Source organism: Taudactylus pleione, unplaced genomic scaffold, assembly GCF_031769625.1.
Source record: "Taudactylus pleione unplaced genomic scaffold, aTauple2 ptg000070l, whole genome shotgun sequence".
NCBI classification, from domain to species: domain Eukaryota; kingdom Metazoa; phylum Chordata; class Amphibia; order Anura; family Myobatrachidae; genus Taudactylus; species Taudactylus pleione.
Genome location: NW_028284472.1, coordinates 18,694,238 through 18,717,733, shown reverse-complemented (window position 1 = coordinate 18,717,733; position 23,496 = coordinate 18,694,238). Strand labels below are relative to the sequence as shown.

The 23,496-nt window shown below is 42.2% G+C and overlaps 1 protein-coding gene across 3 annotated transcripts in view; it reads right to left on the bottom strand.

Annotated features, from left to right (window-relative positions):
* The window catches only part of ITSN2 (intersectin 2), a 158,040-nt gene that overhangs the window by 16,453 nt on the left and 118,091 nt on the right, over window positions 1-23,496 (bottom strand). For all 3 annotated transcript variants that reach the window (XM_088467287.1, XM_088467285.1, XM_088467286.1), the window contains 5 exons: window positions 23,280-23,401; window positions 21,232-21,328; window positions 20,590-20,781; window positions 2,119-2,240; window positions 675-781 (listed from right to left, as the gene is read on the bottom strand). In XM_088467287.1, coding sequence (XP_088323413.1) covers window positions 675-781; window positions 2,119-2,240; window positions 20,590-20,781; window positions 21,232-21,328; window positions 23,280-23,401 — 640 coding nt within the window. The remainder of the gene's footprint in view (window positions 1-674; window positions 782-2,118; window positions 2,241-20,589; window positions 20,782-21,231; window positions 21,329-23,279; window positions 23,402-23,496) is intronic.

Sequence of the window (23,496 nt, the reverse complement as noted above, 5' to 3'; positions counted from 1 at the left end):
CATTAAATACTGTAATGTTCCACTGTGAGTCCCATGTTGTCTTGCTAATGACTGGCGATTCCCGTCACTGAAGACAGATAAGACTCGGGCAGTATTGGGGTTGTACCTTGAAAAGTGCGTATTAGTCACACAAATGTCCCTACTTTAGTGCATAAATGAAATTTCAACTTATAGGAGCGATTATTTAAATAAAATAAAGGACAGGGGAGTGTACATTCACAGGGGCATTAATTGGATTACAATAGGGTGTACAGCCATTTTTCCACCTTGTGAATGGGCTTGGATTCTTCACAATTGACGCATTTCGCACATTTTAGTTGCATTTCAGACCAATTTAACAAAAACTTTAAGACACACAAAAGGGACAACTATTAATCATAACAAATTTAAGACCTAAATTATGCTAAACCAAAAAATACTTTAAGAGAAAATAGGAAACCTCAAGTTGGCGGTGATTCTAAATTCAGTAATAGGTTGGGCCTTGATGTTTTTACAGTTTCCCACCTGTGCATAGACTATGAGCTTGGCTGCCTTGTGAAATGTGCTTGGAAGACAATCAGGAAGACATATAGGAGCATCGCTGAGGGGTAGAAATGGATTTCTCTGTCCTTCTGGGCATTTTACAACAAAATAAAACAAAACTTTAACCAGCTTCAAATAAACATTGTACTCACTTGAGCAACTTTGTGTTGGACATAATGAGCTCTTTCCAGTTGACAAATATTAGGCCCATTTCAGACTCCTTTAGGACTCCGGAATTTGCCATCGGGTTCTGGAAAACCTGAAATAAACACACCCCGATAATAAGGCCATCTTTATGATAAATAAGGAGTAGAAATGACAGATTCACAAAACCTTCAAATTTAAACACAAACATGACATTTTCGAGGAAACCAGATAACCAAAAGCACGCTAACGTATGCACAACCAAACATCACACACACACACATGTGCTAGATCATCATCTCATTCTAAAACCATGAGTTGCGCCCAACCCCCCCCCCCCCCCCCCCAGCAAAACCATCAACCCAAGCTCTCAATAAAGGTACACTTGAATGGCTGACTGAGGGCCTGATTCAGAGCCGCTAGTAAGCGGCCGCTCGTTCGCTCCGAGCGATGTTTGCCCAACTGCGCATGTGTACGGATCGTTATACGCATGCGCGAACCAGTCAGTGCGGTCGAAATTCATGTGCTCGCAAAATAGCGAATGCCTGATAATTTGAGCGACAGAAAGAGGCGTATGTGGGTGGTAACGGGGGAAGGTGCTTGAAAACGGGGAGAGGAGATCCGAACGCAGGCGTGCTTAAAGGTCAAAACGGGCGTTTTATGGGTGTGCATAATTAAAACAGCAGCGTCATTGACCACGGCACTGGGTTATTTTATAGTCAGAACTGCTCGCAAAATTGTGGTAGGAAAAACCAACCCCAAGAATAGCGAGCAGTTCATACCATGGTCGATGTACTCGATTAATCTAATAAATAGCGGACATGACGTAGGATGCGAGCGGCCAGGGGGCGTATTTTTTCAAAAAACGACCGCAAGTTTTGTTCGCTCGTTCAGACCTAGAGGCGTGAACAGACTGCAAAGAGCGAACGGTTGATTTGAATAGCCACCCCTATTTTCTGGACGAGCGAGCGCTAATTGCGTCCGGCTCTGAATCAGGCCCTGAGTGAGAAGGATTGAGTTCTCCACTCAACGCTGGAAAACTGCCCCGAACGCCCTCTACTGTAATCCTCCATCGCTGAGAACTTCTGCTGGAGAGCCGCAAGAGAGAAGAGCACTGCAACAGTCACCCGTCATTACATCCTCAGCTCCTGTATGCAGGGTCACCTGACATTACACCTTCAGGTCCCATCTGTCCAATGCCGCTCTCTCACAGTCTCCAGCAGGGGGCGCCAGGATAAGTATTAAGTCAAAGGCAGCAGCAGCGCAAAAATGGTGGAGTTTTTACTTGTCTGAGCAAAGGTGATGGTGGGTATACAAACCTTTGTGCCCCCAACTTTTCTGGCGCTGCCAGCTGTAAGAGTCCTTATGGCCCCGGCCTATACTTGTACGATTTCACTGCACTCCAGGATATTTATACAGAAAGCAATTCTGTTGTAAGAGAATGAAGCTCACCTCAATCACAAGCTGAAGGTCGTCCATGTACCTCTCCTCTGTCTGGATCAGCTCATGTATGTACCCCTGTCTCTTCCTCTCCATGGGCTGCATGGTATCCAAGGACTGGAGGTCAGCACACCCTACAAGAAGGGGCAGGTGGCACAGCACAGTGTAAAGTATCATCTCAGGGGAAGAGCTACTAAACAAAATGTATTCGGAAATAATGAAAGAGTTGGCTATAAAGTTTAAAAGATAGAAGAGATGGTGATATGAAAGAAGCATTCAAATGTATTAAGGAGCTTTGGGATAGAGCAGTAGTCAGGGAACAGGGGTAAATTACCCCACATGGTGTAAAAATGAAATTCCTGGGGGTAATGGACGGACAGCTGGGCATGCATATGAATCATTCTATATGCATGCCCGGCGGTGCCGCAGGGAGGCTCTAAGCCAGTCGCCCGCTGAGTTGTTATTACCAGCGGGCGCCCGGCACCTTCCCTGCAGCGCCGCGTTAGCCGGAGGCTGGAGTTCTCTTCTGAACTCCAGCTTCCGGCTCTCTCTATGCGCACTATGGGAGAGACGTCATGACGTCTCTCCCATAGTTCCGAGGAGCTGCCGGGTGGACAGGACGGCGGCGGATGCAGGAACGGGGATTAAGGTAAGTGGGTTTTTTTGTACAAGCGGCACTACAGGGGCATTATATGGGGGCACTACTACAGGGGCATTATATGGGGGCACTACTACAGGGGCATTATATGGGGGCACTACTACAGGGGCATTATATGGGGGCACTACTACGGGGCATTATATGGGGGCACTACTACAGGGGCATTATATGGGGGCACTATTACAGGGACATTATATGGGGGCACTATTACAGGGACATTATATGGGGGCACTACTACAGGGGCATAATATGGGGGCACTACTACAGGGGCTTAACTATGGGGGCACTACTACAGGGGCTTAACTATGGGGGCACTACTACAGGGGCATAACTATGGGGGCACCACTACAGGGGCACCACTACAGGGGCATTATATGGGGGCACTACTACAGGGGCATTATATGGGGGCACTACTACAGGGGCATTATATGGGGGCACCACTACAGGGGCATTATATGGGGGCACCACTACAGGGGCATAACTATATGATTTCCTTCCTTTCAAATCAAGGGGGTATCGTCGGCGTATCTAAATATATTTTGGGGTAAAAGGTAAAAGAGTTCCCTGACCCCTGGGATAGAGGGTCCGATGCAAGTCAGACATTCTCACGTCAACAAAACATACTGAACCCCCTACTCCCCTGCACATCATTACAATAATGTAGTCCTGGGGGCAGCGTGAGGTACTGGGGGTTATTACGGGAGAACAAAAAAATCTTGCTTGGGTTTTTCTTGGCACCGCTATGGGATGTCAGCAGATACAAGCAAGGCTTTCCTGTCTGGATAATCTGCATTGTATCAGCATGTGAGCTTCTGTTGCACTTATATGTATATATAACCTCCAGTGGAGGCAGCAATTTGTACGATGAAGTAATATTCATGAGAGTGTGTGTCCCATTCCTCAGTGATGTCATTAGTTCCTGGCAAGCTGATAGGCTGCAGGCTCATGAATGTTCTCTCCACTGTGTGTAAGCGACAGGTGTACTTTCATTATCTTATTCAGAACATGTTACATAATCTATCTTACTATACACTGTAATGCATGATTACTGCTTCCTGACTGGACACAGAATGCGAGACGTGACTATTTGGAATGTTCAGGAGTTGTTACCTGGTAATCACATAAGACATTAATAGACAGGAAAGGGACAATTATTATTCTGTCAGCGCCTCTTCTACACAGACCGAAACATAACAGAACAACATGCTAATATAATTTATGGTGTATGTATATATGGTTAGAGAGGAGGACTCAGCGTGCATTCTGGTAGCTTAAAAATAATGTGATGCAACTTTTGGAAGGCAGCTTTTAAAGATCATTGTAAAAGTTACCTTTGTACATATAGATGATGTAAAATACCAGATAGCAAGTACAAGAATCCTTGCTTGTACTCACGCCTCAATTTACCAGAGCACCAAAGAATGACCTTAAAGCTTCCATGCTAAATAGTATACTGTGTAGTAAAGGAGTGCTCCAAAGGAACTCAATCACATTATACGAGGTGGCTCACTTTTGCATGGAAGACCCCATCATTCCCCCACCCCCTGGAGGAACATTCATGGCTGCACCCACCATCTACTGTCATCATTCACTATGTCATCCCCACTGTACTGTACACGTTCAGCCCCTACTGCTGTGTGTTAGAGAAGCTGTGGGGGCGTTAGGGCGGATACATTATGGGATGTGGGAGGGCTAGGCAGATACGTTACAGGGGATTTCGAAAAACAGGGGGTATGGGTTCATAAAGAACCACAATCTAAGACTCTATAAGGGTGCACTCTAATAGCTCAATAAGTATCAGTTAAAACAGAACTCTTATTAATATCTGTAACAATGTAAAAAGGACTTACACAGACATCCAAGAGATCTGACAAAAGATGTGAAAAGAAGTGAATGAATAAATCTCGGTTAAAATAACCCAGATAGAGTAGGTGAAATATAGAAAAAAACAACATATACTGGACAATACAACATAAAACATGTACTTATGATAAAAAACACCAGGTCAATTGATGTTGATGGTTGTATTCAAAAGGATATTAAAGTGACAGTGTACTCTAATAGTTCCCAATCAGGGTAATGACAGAACAATGGAAAAATAGAAAGTTTTAGGGTATTAGTTTAAAACTAGGCTCTGCTGCTCCTTTCACACTTCAATAAGTGGAGGAAGAGGAGTGAGAGATCTGCTAGTATTGTAGCCCTTAAGATGAATAGTCAACGGTGGTCCTAGTCTTCAAACCAAATTACTGCTGTTTGCCGTCATGCCCATGGTATAGGACAGCGAATGAGTGAATTTACAGGTTGAAATAGGGACCATTGGGAAAGTACAGGATATTGTAAGATGAAGCTATAGAAAACAATTGATGCGTCTCCGATGTATATGATCATAAATTGGATATATCACACTCAAGGTGTGAAAACAATAAGGGAGCTAGTAGTGACACAATCTGGAATACTGTTGGAATATAAAGTGTTGGTAAACAGAACTACAGAAAAGTGGGGGCTAAAGAGTCTACAACCAGGCTCTGCTGCTCAGTCTCATACCTAATAGTAGAGAAGGAGGAGTGAGAGATCTGCTGGTCTAGTAGTCCCGAGAAAAATAGTCAAGAAGAGGTTCACGTCATCAACCCCAATTTCTGCTGTTGGTTGTCATACCCATGGGAATTGGACACCATACCCTGTTTTACGAAATCTCTAATTTTACTCTAGGTAGCACCACCACCATGTTACATATATGGTAATGTAATACAGATATCATTGGCGGCGGTTATAACATTTTTTTCATATTATTTCCCTTCTAAATTTCTATTTAAGATCAGTGCGGTGAATTTGCCCTCCTTCCGCTTTTTTTTGATCTATAATACGTTACAGGGGAGGTAAGAGAGAATGATGTACAGAGGAGGGAAAAAAAGGAAGAATGACTTATAGGGGAGGGGAGGAAAACTGAATGGAGTACAGGGAAGGTGAGGAGAGAATGACGTACAAGAGAAGGGAAGGAGAGAGAATGACATGCAGGGGAAAAGAGGGAGAGAGAACGACGTACAGTGGTAGGGATAGAGAGACAGAGAGAGAGAGAGACTGAAGCACAGGAGAGGTGAGGGAAAAAGAATGAAGTAGTGGGGAGAGAAGAAGAGGGAGAATGAATGACAGAATTACAAGTGGGAGGGAGAGAATGAAGTAAAGGAGAGGGAAGGAAGACAAGAGGGAGAATTAATTTCAGGTAATAAAGCACTTTTGCCTACTCTCTCAGAATGTCTGGGAGACTCCTGAACATCAGAGAGCTGACTGCAAATTGTGTCATCATGACTGTGCCCCTAGCATCTGCGACATGCAGAACTGCGCAACTGCGGATGGGGCCATGATTACGCAAACTCTGGCTTCAAGTCCCATGCACTGGCCCCCTGGACCTCCCTACTGCGATCCTCCTGGATGTAAGGTCAAAAATATTATTAAGTATAGCCGGAAGAGAGAATGACATACAGGGGAGGACCACTACCTATGTGACTGGGAACCAGATCCTTGTTCTCCCCAAAGAGAGTTGGGTGTCACTACGGGAACTTCATCAGAATACTGGATTTTACTGGCTGAAAACTAATGGTTTCTAAAATGCCCGCGTTTAACCAGTCTAAGTCATTGAAACCATTAAATTAACAAGTCTACTGTAAAACAAGTACAGTAGATTACAGCATTTCCGTTCAACCTAATATATTTAGGGAAAGACAGAAATTTACAAGCAGAGAGATCCATTATAATGCCATATTGTTTTATATCATGCTATAAATGCTGAATGGATTTGAAAGATTGTAGCAATTACTACAATTAGCAATTTCAAAATGATGAGATCACTATGCACAGTACATGTGCCACTATTCACAGTACTCTGCACTGGCAGAGAGAGAGAGAGAGACCAAGAGAACAATTGTACATGCTTCATCCTGGACCCTGAATGCCATCAAAGTAACACGAAAACCTTTATCGGGACAGTATATGGAGTCACTCTCTGAGTACCCAGCATCACGCAGAGTTTTTAAAAGTCCCGGAAGGAATGGTTTACCGTAGTGACATTTTTATGCTGTGGTATAGAAACAGTTCACGTACTTGAATAGTAAATGTCCCATGCGTTACACAGAGAATCACCCTAATGCTACAACACATCCACAGGGCAGTGTATGGTGTCACATAGTAATATGTAATGCTACAACACACCACATGGCAGTGTATGGTGTCACATAGTAATAAGTAATGCTACAACACACCACAGGGTAGTGTATGGTGTCACATAGTAATAAGTAACGCTACAACACACCACAGGGCAGTGTATGGTATCACACAGTAATAAGTAATGCTACAACACACCACAGGGCAGTGTATGGTATCACATAGTAATAAGTAACGCTACAACACCCCACAGGGCAGTGTATGGTGTCACATAGTAATAAGTAACGCTACAACACACCACAGGGCAGTGTATGGTGTCACATAGTAATAAGTAATGCTACAACACACCACAGGGCAGTGTATGGTGTCACATAGTAATAAGTAATGCTACAACACACCACAGGGCAGTGTATGGTGTCACATAGTAATAAGTAACGCTACAACACACCACAGGGCAGTATATGGTATCATATGTAGAGCCGACAGTAGCATAAATGAGAATTCATTACTTACTAATAATAATCGTCAATGAGCCTAAATAGACCTCATTTCAAAACAAAACATCTATAATTATATTACTGTACTTGTATATATAATAAAAAAATTACTAAAATGTGAAAAGGAAATGATTGATGAAGAGAATTACCCAGGGATGGTAACGATTAGGCTGCTCAGACAATCAACTTTCATTCTGCAGCCAGACTAGTGCACATCACCGCCCCACCCAAAGGGTCCATCGCCTGAGCCGAAAGAATCAATCAACCGTATCTTGATTCTAAACACGTTCAACTTCAAAATCTTCAAATATAGGCAAAGCGACAAAGTCTTCTAATACCAGATATCCCTCTGACAAGTCCAATGCTAATTCACCTGCCAGTCCTATTAACAGCTCCACTTAGTTGCTCCGAAATCCAGTTGCAAATGGAGGTTTCTCCAGCCCCACTCCAAAATCAACCTATACCCACTGGAACTCCCACCATTAATATATTATCCAGTTCACCACGAACCATTACACGTTTCACATCTACTTATATCTCAAACAAACCCCTCTTTAGCCTAACTCCCACACACAAGTGCACCAACAACAAATCCTGAACACACAAACTCCATCCCACTACACCAACATAAATGGTCCAATCTTCCATATTCCCGCTCCATTGGAGCAGCGGGTTACAGGGAGTTAAGTCATGGGCATGATCTGTGGCCAAGGCAGTATAGGGGGCATCAGAATGGTAGGACGTACAGGACAGAGAGAGGCTGTTATCATATTAGTATTGTGTATTATTTATTTATTGACTACCAGTTATTTATATAGCGCACACAATTTACACAGAGCTTTATAGAGAATAGTTGGCCATTCATAACAGTCCCTGCACTCACTAGTGGGAGGGCAATTCACTTGAGGTGTCATTCAATAATAACCTTAGCAGATGGCCAGGACCGCATGGATAGACCACAAAGTTCTTACACTACCACTCGGCCCACAAGAAAGATCAATTACCCTTAAGAGAAGCCAATTGTTTCCATTTCTCAATAAAGTACATGTGAAGGCGACACTTGGGCCAAAACCCAAGCAACAGGATCACTGCACCAGCCGTTCTGAGATGGGATGAGTGGCTATATTACTTCTGGCATCAGTAGGACCTGCAAGATGACCCCGAACACATGCTGATAGAGGTCCCTTGCTGACTGCAATTATTTATATGCCTGGTAATGAGTATATCAATCTCATCAGGATCAATAATGGGCATTGCAGTTGTTTATAGGACCAATAAATAGAAGTAGGGTAATACAAAGAAGAATACTATCACCCTATATTCTGTCCCCCCTACTCCTCAAATGCTGCCAGTCACCACACTTGCAGAAAGGAGCACAGGAGACCTGTTTCACTCTGCACTCCTTCACTCCAAAATAGCCAGTAACAAGACCATCAGGTTAACGGATAGACAGCTCTCTGCAGAATTACACGAGGGTGTCTGTTCCAGATTTACACCTGACTTTCAGAAGCTGGTGGACAAGCTGGTCACCCAGAAGCCAAGTTAAATTGTCAGATTTGTTATAGCTTGTAATATATGTAATTTACAATAAAAAAAAGCCCACAGATACAGATGTGTCCTTTTATACTGTGGCTTCAGTCGATAGCCCCTTTTGGTGCAGCAGGTCGTGGGCGACTCGCCGCGCAGAGTGTCTTTCTCACTTAAAACGTGCGTCTTATTAGCACAAATTAGACTAATGAAAGTGTAATTACTGGAAGCGACTAAGCTGCATTGCTAGCGTACACGGACCACTGGGAATAGCGACATTTATACATCTGTGTGTGACAGAGTCTAAATCTGTACAAAAAAGGGCACCGATGCGAATAGCCGCAGCTCTCCTCACTCAAAGTTCCTTTGTGCGGTCAAAGTCTCAGCCCAGCTTTTCCCTGCGATGCTCCTAATGCGCAAAATTTTAAGTAAAATACTGTACACTACGAGTCTCGGATCGTCTCAGTTGTTGCGGGCATCTCGCGCCGTATGGCGTACAGACGCTTGGTGGATACACACTTGTATGTTATTAGACATATGGGTCTTTAATTTAATCAAGCATATTTCTTACAGTGCTGCCCTTTAAAGTATTAAAGGGCAGCGTACGAGTCTTTCACAACATTTATAAAATATACAGTGAGAAGAAAAAAAATCTTATTCAGGCAACAGAGGAACAACAATTCATTGCCTTTAGGTTATATCAGTCAGCCAGCATGATAAATGATACGGCGGTGAGGTGTAGACGGGATAAGTACTTACAGCTGCCGAGACTTGCCCTTAAATAAGCAACATCCTGACACAACAGCTGCAAAGCCTCCTTCTCCTTCAAGATGTACGGGTTGTTTAGAGATTTCAGAGACCGACGATACATTTCATCACCGTCCTTCTCCGCTACAATGCAGAGCATCTGCTTCATGGTGTTGTCTGACCACCGAGAAGTCCTCCTCCTCCTCCTAGAGTATTACTACATGAACATTGAAGGTGTCCACACATAGGAATGCAGCTAGAGATGTACCTGCACATTGGTATGAATCAGATTCACCTGTCTGGCAGAGGCCGGTACACGGAAACAGCACTCATGGCATCTTCAACGTGACAGCACCCAGTCATCGCTACAGGAATACATGGCATTCTAAACACTCGTCCAGGCACAGAATGTCCAGTGATTCCCATCGTTGAAGGCATTCAAGTGAAAGTGCAGTTTTGTGAACACACCATTAATAAAAATGATTCATTTCCACTTTTCGGAAAACATTTTCAATTCAAAAGAGGACAGGGGTACATATATTTTTATGGTTTAATAAATATTTATGGATTCTCGAATGTTCTTCAGCCATTTAGCTACGATCTGAATGTCTCTTCTTGGTCATGTTTTCTTCTTCCTTAGTCAACCACTCGTACTCTAAACGCAATCTCGGCACAACATTTTTTAAAGAACTATAGCAAGTTTCTGAATTCATATTCCCCAAAATATGAATAATGTATAATGTACATGTATAATATGAAACATTTATAATGTACATCAGAATGCACAGCGTATCTTGCTTGAATTCACACTGTGTTCGTCAGAGCAGGAGCACACAATTATACAGCCAAGCAAAGTCAAACACGTTATGTCCTCATTAACTTTACGACCAAAGAGGCAGAACTTGGGTGGGAAGAGGTGTTCTCAAAGAAAATTCCCACCTTCACGCAAAAAGTGGCACATATGCCCTGTAAATATTCACAAACAAGCATGCTGGAAGGCTTATTATTTAGCATCTGCTACAAGGCAGGTGCAAGCACATGCGGGTAAGGATTACTAGTCGGAAAAGATCTGTACATGCTGCCTATGTAAAGGTGAATACATTTCATTGGTATCCTGATGAAGTAGAGGTCCAACGAAACGCGTTGATGGTTCCTGTTGTATAATCACTACTTGGGAGGCACAAAAAGCATTGGAGGATCAGTATACTAAAAAAAAACCCGCTACAGCGGTGAACTTTGTTGCTGCTGTTATCCAAGTCCTGTTTCTACCCATTTTATATGATTTTTTTTTATGTTTATTATTATTAAATATCAAAATACTTGTTGTGTTTAGTGCTGGGTTCAAAGAGTGACATCAAAGGTTTCAACATCAGAGTTGGAGAGGGAGACCTTTTACCATTACAGTGAATGCAGATCAACCTCAAAGATTTTATTCCATGTACAAAGATGATTATCAATCTATACCTATTTTACACATAACTACTATACTATTAGCACTTTTCCCGTGTTGTGCATATATAGCCCAGAAACTGCACTGAATATGCAGAAGAAGGAACTTTATTGCTCAGACCATCAGTGCAGAATAATAGTGACATTTACAGCGACAAATATTTAAAATCTGGGATTGTCTCTGGAAATTAACATTAGTTGGCAGCTACAGTACTGTATGTGCAAGCTGTGAATACATTACTAGCATTTAAAGGTGTAGCGTACATTAAGGGCAATTTAACCTCAACAGGGGGAAGCATATACTGTACTAAACGCAGCTTATGTTCTCTCTAACTATGAGAAAACTTGGGGCCGCGTTTGTCATCTCTGTCTGCACATCGACTTCTGTGGACCTTTAGTACAGGTACATCGACGATGCCATTTATATCTAAAGGCGATTTTAATGAATATTAAAATCTTTTACAATAATGTACTTCCATACTAAGCAAAGACAATACAGTTTTTTTTTTCTAGATCCTGATATGTATATAGATGGGACAGAAAAACTCGCTTTAAAACAAGTAGATGACAATAATTAGACATACCCAAATGTTGCCATAACCTGTTCTGGATTAAAATATTCCTAAAGTTCAATGGAGAATTGAGAAAAAAAAATACAAATAATAATAATAATAATAATACCTTCGGGTCACAAGCAGAGTTTCTCACTAACGGTTTTCTGGAAACAGTGGTTCACCAAACTGTGCACCGTGGCACCCTGGGGTGCCTCAGGACACTTGCAGGGGTGCCTCAGGTTTGTAATCCAGCACCAAATTAAATTATTTATGGTCAATGTAATGTAAATATGTGACCAAACAGAAGTGCAAACCAGTCCACCACCACACAAATGAACTGATGACAGGTAAGCACAATTTACTTCACTTTACTATTTAACTAGATTTTGTTTCTGAATTTCTCAATAACAAACTTAAACCTAGGGGTGCTGTGAAAACAGTGCTGATACTCTAGGGCGGCGTGATTCAAAAAAGTTTGGGAACCACTGGGTTAAACTATGGTACTACATAATATCTGACTGAATGAATGTAGGACAGAAATATTTAATACTGGAAAAGGTAGCAACTAAGGAGTCACTCGTTTCTCTACTCCTCCATTTATTACACAAACGGCACGTGTTTTTAAATGATCCTATTTTAAAATCTTCACCTCCTCAAACATAATAGGGAATCATCAGCAGACCCCAAACATTATCAGTTTAGTCTATAGTACCTAAAAATTGTAAAGATGAAAACTAGCAGGGTTCCTGGAAAAACAATTTTTTTCTTGCTCCTTATGCAAATTATGAAACAATTTTGAATATTTAATAATTTACCTATTTAAGTGCCTCCCGTGACTACCAATATGTATTGAAGACGTCATGTCCATTGAAAACATGTATAATAGAAGGTTTATTTATTAACACCATGTGCCCTGTGACTGTGGTTGCCATGGTAGTCACATAATACCAGGGAATCTGAATAATTACTGATCATTTTAAGCAGTCTGAAGACACAAACCAAGGGAAAAAAAGTAATTATCAAGTGGCTTCTGTGTTCATTCTAGCACTCTGCACCTGTTAGAACCCGTGCAGTTCCTCTTTCTTGCCTGGGGTGTCGCTCTTTATTCTTGTGCTTCTAGCACACTCTGGTCTACATCTCAGCAGTTTGTTGCATCAGCTGAGTGTGCTAGAAGCACCAGAGTAGGGAGTGAAACCTCAGGCAGGAAAGAGGAACTGCACAGGTTCCGACAGGTGCAGGGTGCTAGAATGAACACTACGGCTTCTTATAGTCTGCCTCAGTGATTTATGTAGAAAAAAAAAATTACACCTAAAAATTCTCCCAGTGGTTTCAGTGGGACCTTCCTTCAGTTTCCCAAGCAACAAATGCACTGCCAAAAATTAAAAATTCTGACACATAACTTCCCGCTTGACCTTGATGTTTAACCCACAATTTCCGCCCTCTCCATGAAACTCTGGAAAAGAACAGAAACACTTAGGAGTTGGTCAGTTGGGGATATGGGGAACGATGGGTCAGTTTGCAGACATTTAGTATCGACAAAACTTTCCTGCTCAAAAATTCTGGACTTATCGTCTTAAGTTCCTCAGCAAAAAAATTATACACTGGAAAGAGATTTAACCCCGTCGTAATTGTGGTATTCCTCTAAGGAACATATTCAACATTCTATTTCTCCTATATGAATTGATAGCAGAATATCATATTACCAGAAGTTTTTCCTACTTTTATATTTTTCTTTTACATCAGTGTTTAAGTATACTTACCAGACTGTTGGAGTGGGCAGTGAAGACTTAAGCTGGGCATAAACTATACCATTTTCTGTCAGATATCTGTTCAATCTAGCTGGTTGGAATGAAAACCTGGTAATGTATGGGAGCAAATGACAATCGTCCATTTGCTCACAAACACTGGAAAATAGCCAAAAATGGTTGTTCGGACAAATTGGTTAAAAAAACACAAATGTAACCAATTTGAACAATTTTTTTTGCCCTTTTTTCAGTGTTTAAAACCATATGATCGACTGTCATTTGCTCCCATACATTACCAGGTTTTCATGCCAATCAGCCAGATTGGACAGATATCTGACAGAAAATTGTATAGTGGATGCCCAGCTTTAATATGAATGCCTGTGCGTACAAGGCTTAACCACACACACAATAAAAAATGACACGCAGACATCTACAATGAAATGACCTTTTAATAAACACATTTGCATAGTTACATAGATCTCCCTGTACAGCAGAATGCACATTAGCCCATGCCGTGAAGAAAATTGCAAGTGCGTGATTGTCACAAATAATACATTTCCAACAACAAAAGTAAATCACTAAAGCGTCACTAAGAGCCAGACACCATTAACCCGCCTGCGAGATAGCAGCGTTAGCAGAACAGCTAAATCAAAGTCACCTGCTTTTCAGGTCTTATAAATGATCAGTACAGAAACGGAATGAGGATATGGAATATCGTACAGATGGAATGTTGGGTTAAACTTTGCAGAATCATTTGGAATCTCTTATACTAAAACTGTAGCTGCGGCCAAAAATACTTTGGTGTTTTCAGGTACCTTGCAGCACCATCAATAGAATTAAATATTATAGGGGAATAATTAAAACTGGCGCACAGAAAAAAATGGGACTGTAACCCTCAGCAACCAATCAGACGCTAGTAAGCAGTATCCTAGTATAGTCTGGTGGTTCTTTTATATATAAATTTTAATATCTACTTTCCTGCTTATAACATAAATAAAAATGTAATTCCCAATAACGAGAACGATATTCTCTATGGAAGGTGTCTCAATAAACAATCATTTGTGCAACTACAAGTCCCAGCACTCTACGTCAGCCTGAAACTAGCAGGACATGCTGATATTTCCAGTTCCACAGCAGATGTAGGGCTACAAGTTACAAAATGCAATCATATAAAATATCTCCTCTCCTAATGATGACCCTAACACCCTAACATGCTTAGGGGTAGATTTACTAAAGTGCAGGTTTATAGAAGTGGAGATGTTGCCCATAGCAACTAATCAGATGCTAGCTATTATCTTCTAGAGCAGTGGTGTCAAACTCGGGTCCTCCAGCTTTTGTGAGAATACATATCCCAGCATGCCCTGCCACAGTTTTAGAATGCCCTATTAGCAAAACTGTGACACTGCATGCTGGGATGTGTAATTCCACTGCAGCTTGGAGGGCACCACTGTTCTAGAAGGTGCTAGATAATTAAGTAGAATCTCTCTGGTTGCTGTGGGCAACAACTCCACTTCTAAAAACCCGCACCTTAGTAAATACACTCCTTAACATGTAAAGTCAACTGCTTTGGCCGTCATGAATGATATTTATTATTGTACAAGCAGCTCTCGTTTACACGTTTGGAACACACGCGCTAAATTGTTCTGCCGTTGTTTATTCTGCGTGGAATGTTAATGCATGGGATTATAAAGGATAATAATATAACTATGGAAAAATTTTAGATCAAGGACCAACCCTAAGGTGTTTGGGTTTGAATACATATTATGTATAGTCCTATTTAATCGAAACATAACTGGCTCTCAGAGAAGGTCTACAAAGTGCAAATCAAATGTATTATTAACACGTACATTAATTAGTGCAGTAGCGAAGTACATTCAATATGCTGTTGGATGGTACAAAAAAAGCACACTATATAAGAGATCTGGTTACATGCTCAGTGTTTATCTTCTATTTATTACAACAATCAATGTGGGGATTTTTACGAAGAGCGTGGGCACTGGAAAAGTTGTGCGTATCTTAAGGACGATAAAAGTGTACTCACTGAATATAGACAATGGTGCTGTCTGGCCACACGATTACCTTATGTCTACATTTCAACTGGCCCCAATAGGCACCCCGATAACCTGTGTAAGCCATATGCAAACCCTTAAGTCAGCGTTCATCTGCTCATGAGGCATTTTTTGCCACTACTCAGTGCCTCAGTGTTCACTAATTCCTACTGAACGGATTTTATTGGTCGAGCACACAAACCACGGGTCTCCATGGTGTGTAGGTAAAGCTTGGACCTAAAGAAGATACATACAACAGCTGCTTTGCCCCAGAATGTGCGGACGTTTTATTTAGAATAAAACAACGCTACGAACTTCTTACTTGAGTCACAAATGGAGATTACGTTCCACCAATAATTTAAGGGCCGGACAGTCATTTTCATAAGACTCAAGATTAAGTGCTAAATTGTCAATCGACTAAAGCAAAAATAATCCTAAAAAATAACAAGGGATTTATGCAGCGATCGTGTACAAGTAGGACCGCAGCGGTAATAGACAGCCGCATTTCCTGCCCCTCTCGCATTCAATGCCAGAAAGAACAAGGAAATGTGCACTTGGGGGTCCTGCGTAGCACCCCCACAGGGTACTGGGGTATAATAACATACCTGCTGCTACTATGATGCAGGGAAAGCCTATTCACTATACAGGTCTATACAGTAATGATCAGCACTTTCCAGAGGGGCTTTCCTCACTAATAGTTACGATGTCCCATGGTTTCCATTTAACTAGACGTGAGGTAAAATTAATTATGTTTTTATAATAATCTAAAACATAGAACATTCACCAACACATTAAACATCAAAATTCATATTATATCTACTTATATCATCTCTTTTAGATCACAATCAATAATAAATTAGGAGTTTTATAAATATTCTGATTTCAGTGAGATTATTTTATCATCAAGTGCACAGAAATTTAAGGCCTTGGTACCGTCATGTTCCAGAATAGTGCAGACCCTAGTATTAGAATAGTGATAAGAACAACATTTCATACATTGGATTTCTGAGGGAATTCATAATATTTGTACACAGCGTTAAATGTCTTTCTGCGCATGATATAAAGTTTTACACGTCAGTACATGGAGCCAACACAGAGGATGTCACCTATCACAGAAGCCACCATTTTGTTGGCAGAAGCAACGCCCATCAAAATGCGGCCCATGGACTTACTATGAACCAGGGCTTTCTATGTCTCTTCCTATTATGGGAGTCATCCATGTCACTGACTCCATAGGCTGCATTTTTCATGTATATTTGTTCAGCCCACAAAATGGCTGCCTCCTCTGGGCATTGGTGACCGGGCTCACACATATGGGCGTTTCCTGCTTTACTCCATTGTTTATGGTCTGTTCTCTGCAAGAATAGCATCTTGTAGAGCTTGCAGAAGGGTGTATTAATCCCCATGAAGAGTGAATGGGACATAAGCATTCTAGTCAAAGCATTGATAAATCAGGTCGATGTGCAAATGCGTATAAAACTATAAATAGGACAGATTGTGTTTAAGCTTCACCCATTGTCCCTCAGGGGTTGCACTGGACGCCTATATGCATGGCTAGTGTGCTCCGCTGATAGAGCACCAATTTAAGTCCCATCCAAGGTGCTTTATTTTGTATATTATAAAGCAAGCTGTATAGAGCCCAGATGAAAGCAGTGTGAGCGCACATATGCCTAATCCCGTGTTCCTTGCAGGCTGAATGGTCTCAGTACACTGACAGGAAAGTTTATACTGTGATGATAGCAATGTGCAGGGGTTCAATGAACTATAACATTAATATATCTCCAGCATGATTAATGCAGAGTATGTTCCCCTAAACGACTGGATGAATTAGGGGTACACAACCTGTGGTGTGCCACCTGTGGTAGCACACTGGATCTTCTAGTTCTGCCATAGCTGGAGTTCCGCCTATACATTAATAGCAATAGAATTATATTCCTATGTTGGTGCACGTTTGATAATATCGCAAAGCACTGGGGCATCAATTTGCCGAATCTGCTCGCGAGTAATCTTGAATGAAACAAGTGAGGCAAAAACACTGACATTGAGAAGACGGGAGAGAAAGAAAAAAATGAACACGACTGAATGGGCGCAACACTACAGTGGAGGAATGCGCGGAATTTATACACCGCTGCTGTCTGCGCGTAAACGGATATGAATCTACAACACAACACGGGACGGGTAAAATACTGCTAAATAATGACAGAAACAGACAGCGGTGTTACTTGCTCCTTGGCTAGACTTATTGGATATTGTATACATCTATTTATAGTCATATAAAAATGGAATGGGTCACAACGCCCAGCAGCTGCTGGCACAAAACATTCACTAATTTTTTTTTTTTTTGGCGATATGTTTACCGTACCAATCATTCACAATAGCAAAGCCCGCAGGTCACGGAAAGTTCCTTTTTTTCAAAAAGAAAAGAAAAGAAAAAGGAAAGCAATACTATGACCATACCCCAGCACAGCAATTAATACTTCCACATTCTGAACATACAGACAAATATGACCCAGTTTATAAAGGCTGTATGCACTTCACAACCTCCTGACGCGGCCTGTGACTCTGGAAAGAGGAGAGGGGACTTTGCCGTCGGAGGAGGCGGCAGGATATTGTGAGCCCCTCACGGCCGATCACGTGTCGCCCCTTCCACGACGGCGAACGCCACCCTCTGTCGTCGGACCTCCTGCGGACGACGGTCAAAAGCAGCGTTGTCAGGAGAAGGCATGCAACCCCGTTTAACACACAATAGCGAAAACAAGATATTGCACTTGTGAAGTGCTGACACATTCACTTTGTAATAATATACATATTTTGGTTGCGACTGCGGACAAGCTAATTAAAAAGAAAAGTCGGTGACTAAACCGAACCAACGCATCTGCAAAAAAAAAAAAAAGCAGCAAAATTTTAGGCAAGCTGCCGCTCTTCAGCTGTTGGGGAACTACAAGGACCAGCACGTCCCGTCAGATGGCGGTTGCCCCAACAATTGTTGAGTAACAGCTTACTTACATGTAGGCGTCGACTGTTGTATGTGATAGTGTAGCTGTAATACAATTTTTTTTTTTTTTTTTTTAAACATTGTGCATTATTACAAAACAACATCCCCCTAAATCCCCATTCATGTCCAGTGAGATCGGACGCGTTAATTAGTGGGTCTTTGTGTGCCCAGACCCCCATAGTGCAAGCTACAGCTAAAGCCCAGGCAGCGAGTGAGGTGTGCAAAGCAGTGCCCAGCAATGCATCACAAGCTCATTCAGCAGCGTAAAGTACAGACGTTCCGTCCTGAGGTCTTGGCTTAGTATGCAGCCCGAACGAACCGCACTTAGCCAAGAGGGAAGCTATGGAAGACCCACAAAGACCCACTTTCCTTTCATACACAAAATGAATACGCAAAAGGCAACATGGTAGAATTGACGCTAGAGTTGATCTCGTCAAAGGACTAGGAATGAGCGGATTTAGCCTTCAGACGAAGCCTCTCTCCACACTATAGTCATACTGGGATAGTGGGTCTCTGTGGTGCTTTCATACAGGCAGACAAGGCTCTGTCCTAAAAATAAAGCAGAGAACATACCAAGAATGAAACCATAAAGCTTTGCATCTCGGCACAAAGCATAACACAACTGGAAAGAATATGCAGTCTTCATGCATTAACTCTGGGCGTGAAATATAAAAACAGCAGAACGCTGAGTAGCACGGAAGCCGTCTTTGTACACACTGTGCTTTTCCGTCTCTATGCTCCGAGAAACTTACAGGGAGCTAATACAAAAACCAATAGCAGGATAGATGACCATAGTCTTCTACTAGATTCTGCTAAATTGCTCCAACAAGTAACGCTGTAATATCTGGTAATCCCTCGTCCCCCCAATGTATTGGCTTAGGAGCTGTAAACTGTATCAAGGATTTTACACCGCACGCTGGGCGCATATCAATGACAAGGCTGGGGTGCCACGCACGGGACTAGATGACAAAAATTGTGCACCATAGGAGACTATTCACAGCAGAAGTTACTTGAAGGAGGTAGAGGTGAGGGGTGTTATTAACTTACTGGGGAAAAAGGCTTTAAAGTTCCCTCTGTGGGATGGGGAAATATTGATCATTAATCACTAAGTTTTCACACGGCCGTTTACAGAAGCTCAAATAGGAAAAATACACCCCCCCTGCCCCCGGTGTAAGAGAGCCCTCATTGTTCAAAGTCACTACACTAGAGAATGAGGTGTTAAAATGTTCCCCCCCATCACCTACACCAAATAAAGCAGACATTGTGTAAGCCGGGCCTAATAAGAATCCAGCCTATGAGTTTAACTAGTGACATCAATGAGGTATGAGGCATATAAAAGGTGCATTTTGGTTTAGACAACAAACAACATGAGCTAATATCAAAACTAATAGGGGGCAATTCAATTCAAAGTGATGACTGCGACGTGCTATTCCGAAAAGCCACATTGCGGCCAGCAAGACCAGAAAAGTGTCCAGGAAAACATTTTGCGGGTCCCGTTTATGCCGTATATGTGCGCAGCTGAGCGCCACATCCCACCAAACTGAATCGCCCTCTTAATCTTCAGATCAACCCCTTGAAAATTATTCAATTTAACAACAAGAACTAGTTTTAACAAACCATAACCGGTTCCCCCAGTTCACACTGCAGTCTTCTCAATTTGTTGAACTTGTCTAGGCGAATGGTCTTGGGGACACCTGTGACTGTCAGACAACCCCCACCATGGTTTCCCATACACCACAATTCATATTAGGCAAATTACAGGGACTTACTAAGGACACTATAGAAACAGACTGGTGTTCACCAAAGTCAGTCCCAAAGATGAAATCTGAGCGGCAAAGTGCGTTACACCACTATATACTAATATGGTTAAGTCAAAAAATCATTAACAAAGAAATAAAATTGTTACATTTTTGGGGGCGATTTATTCTCAATTTATAGCAATGGGAGGGCAGCACCAGCTCAGATTACTTAACGGCTCCAACACTGAAATGCCCCTTTATACATAGCAAAAGCACCAATGATACATTTGGATTTCATAACCAACCAATATATCAGATTACAAGATAAGACTCCATAAAGAGCGGAATCAGGGAACCGGTACTCACACTGCTGGCTGGGGTCACATTCCGTGGTCATCTTGACGTAGTTGGACGGGAAGAGCCCGGTCACCCCGTTGACCTCTCCTTGCCACCAGTCCACATCGTCCTTGCTGATCACGTTGATGAGCTGCCCTTTGCTGAAGTTGAGTTCGTCCTCGTTATTGGCTATGTAGTCGTACATCGCTATAACTTGACACACTAGGGAGGAGAGAGGTGGGATTTCAGGATGGAGAACGGACTTCAGTGCTCGAAACCTTTAATAAAAGCCATAAGAGCTGCCACACCAGTCACAAGACAAACGTCTACAGACGAGGACTGCTGGGACGTGGAGATCCATGGAGAAAGAGGACCACAATCCTTCAGTGTAGGCAAATAATATCCCATCAAAGAGTCTGTGCTAGGAGCATATATACAGCTAAGCAGGATCAGGATTGCCAACTGCCAACAACTAATACATTTGTAATTATACAATGTGTAACTCCTTAGCTGGTGTGTAACTACAAGTCCCAGCATGTCCTGTCAGCCAGGACAGAGGTAGTAAACTTTTGTCTCTCTTATATCTGATCTACTGTTATCACTAATCCACCTTGCGTGATTATAGGAATAGGACACGGACAATGTTTTCCAACACATCAAGGCAATCCTCACCTGTAGTGAAAGTAGGAGCTGCCTTGTCGTTACTTGGTCCTAATAATTTCACATGGGTAGCCGGGAACCAGCCCTTCTGCCTTTTCTTTCCTCTGGCCTGAAAGAGTCACATGGCATGAACATAACCCCTACGACAGGCTGTATACTACATAACAGCAACAGATTACCTTGTCACATGTATGATAATTATAATTGGAATTACTGATCAGGATTTATCCTAATTACTTCATTATTTTCCATAGGTCAAAATGTTAATTTTGTCTTTTATTATCTCCCTTTCCTTCCGTTTCTTACTTACAAGTAGGCCCCCCGAGAAGAGCAACAGGGTAATCGGAGAAACTTTGCGTTGTCAAACCACAGCTTGATTTTACTTATCACTAATGCGGGCGGCCACACATCTACGACCCCCGATTCCTTATTCGGCCAATCCACCTATCGGCGGACAATGATGATCGACAATTCATCGGCTGCTTGGGGATATTCAACTTGTTAAAAATCCCAGTTGTGCATTCCAAGCATTTTCAGGGTCAGCATCGAGGAATCGAGACTGTGCTAAATATCCCCAATTCTCGGCAGAATTGCGGTAATCAGCCGCAGATGTATGGGCCCCTTAAGTCGTACCTCTTCTACGGATGTATCCTTGCACATATTTGCTGCAGTCGCGCTAAAAACACCCTCTCAGCTCACCAGGTCCCTTGATACTATGTGTTGGCATCTTTTTTTGGGGTGAAAATTAGTCTAAGTTGCAATGTGATGAGACTAGTACGCAGCAGCAGACTGTGCTGATTAATTTTATATGCACTACTTGTATACTGTATGCGACTGAGTCTCAGAATCGGTATACGAAGTGCTACAATGTAGCGGACGCAGTTTTTTTTCATTCCAAGTTCCTTTGTTGTTCATCTAAAGACTCAAGTGCACACAGATACACAAGTGTCGTATATCTAATTAATCAGCACAGTCTGCTGGTGCTTCATAGTTCACACTAGACGATAACTATATTGTTCATCGCGTTCAATATCGTCCAGTGTGTATGCAAGATATCGTTAACGATGCGCGCTCCTGCGGATCGTTAATGTCTTTCATCGCCTGTACTTGCAGGGCAACCTGACGATATCGTCAGGTTGTGCAATTTCGGGGATGAGACAGGGTACCGTCACTGAACGATATCGTTAATGATATAGTTCAGTGTGTATGCTCAATGTCGGGAACCACATTGTACCCGGCAGTGCAGGGGAAACACCTAACGATAACGCTTATGGAGCAGATCGTTAAGTGTGTATGAGCCATTAGGCGCATTTTCGGCAAAACAAAGATGCCCGATGCTAGCAGGAGTAACACGGGACCTGGCAGCTCACTTGCACCAGGCAAGTCACGCTGCGTATCTGTCTTTCTTCTGCATTTTCAGCAAGTAAAGATATTTAGTGCACTTACATAAAAAAAAAAAAAACAGCTCAAATCAAAGCGGTTGTGTGTCGTATCCAAAGGCAACAAAAAATAACCAACGCAGCTTAAGATGATATAAAAGCTCCTGCTGGACAATAGCTGAATTGGAGCCAGAATGATGAAACAATATATGCAGTAGATGTTGCAGGAGGAGCCCAAACCAGCCACTGAATTAAAGTAATTTGAAGGTGGTGCACATCTGCATGAGGGCTGACATGATTGCACTTCTAACATTGGTAAATATCATATTGATATGTAATGAAAGATATCATATTGGTATGCAATGAAAATACAGTGTTCCATACCTCCAAGCTTAATAAATGCCTCCTTGCTTATCACCAGGCATTTGGTTGGCACAAAAGTGCATTGAATTCCTTTATAGGTCATATTCTTTCTACCACTATCTTTGTTATAATGCCAAGTCTGTATTTCAAGCAGCATTATAGCCAGTCACATTTCTAAATTATTTAAAGTGCCAGGCTCTACTCTACCACCATCTATACCCCACTGTCTGGAGCTCCAGTGTCCCGTAGTAGATCAAAGAGAAAGAAAATGGTTCTTCCGGCCAGTCTCTGGGCACGGACGCCGTTTCCATCAGTTACCTGCAGTTCCCCTTGCCACCAGCCCGACGCGTTCTTTTTTAAAATGAGTATCAGCTGCCCTGGGGCCAAGCTGAGCTGCTCCGTTCCGGTCGCTGTGTATGCTGTGGTGACCTGGGCGATCTCTGGAATAAAGAAAATCATTTTGTGACAGCATAGACAGCAAGCTCCAGCTCTGAGGCACAACAAGACTGATGCCTCTCACGTAACACAAGTTACA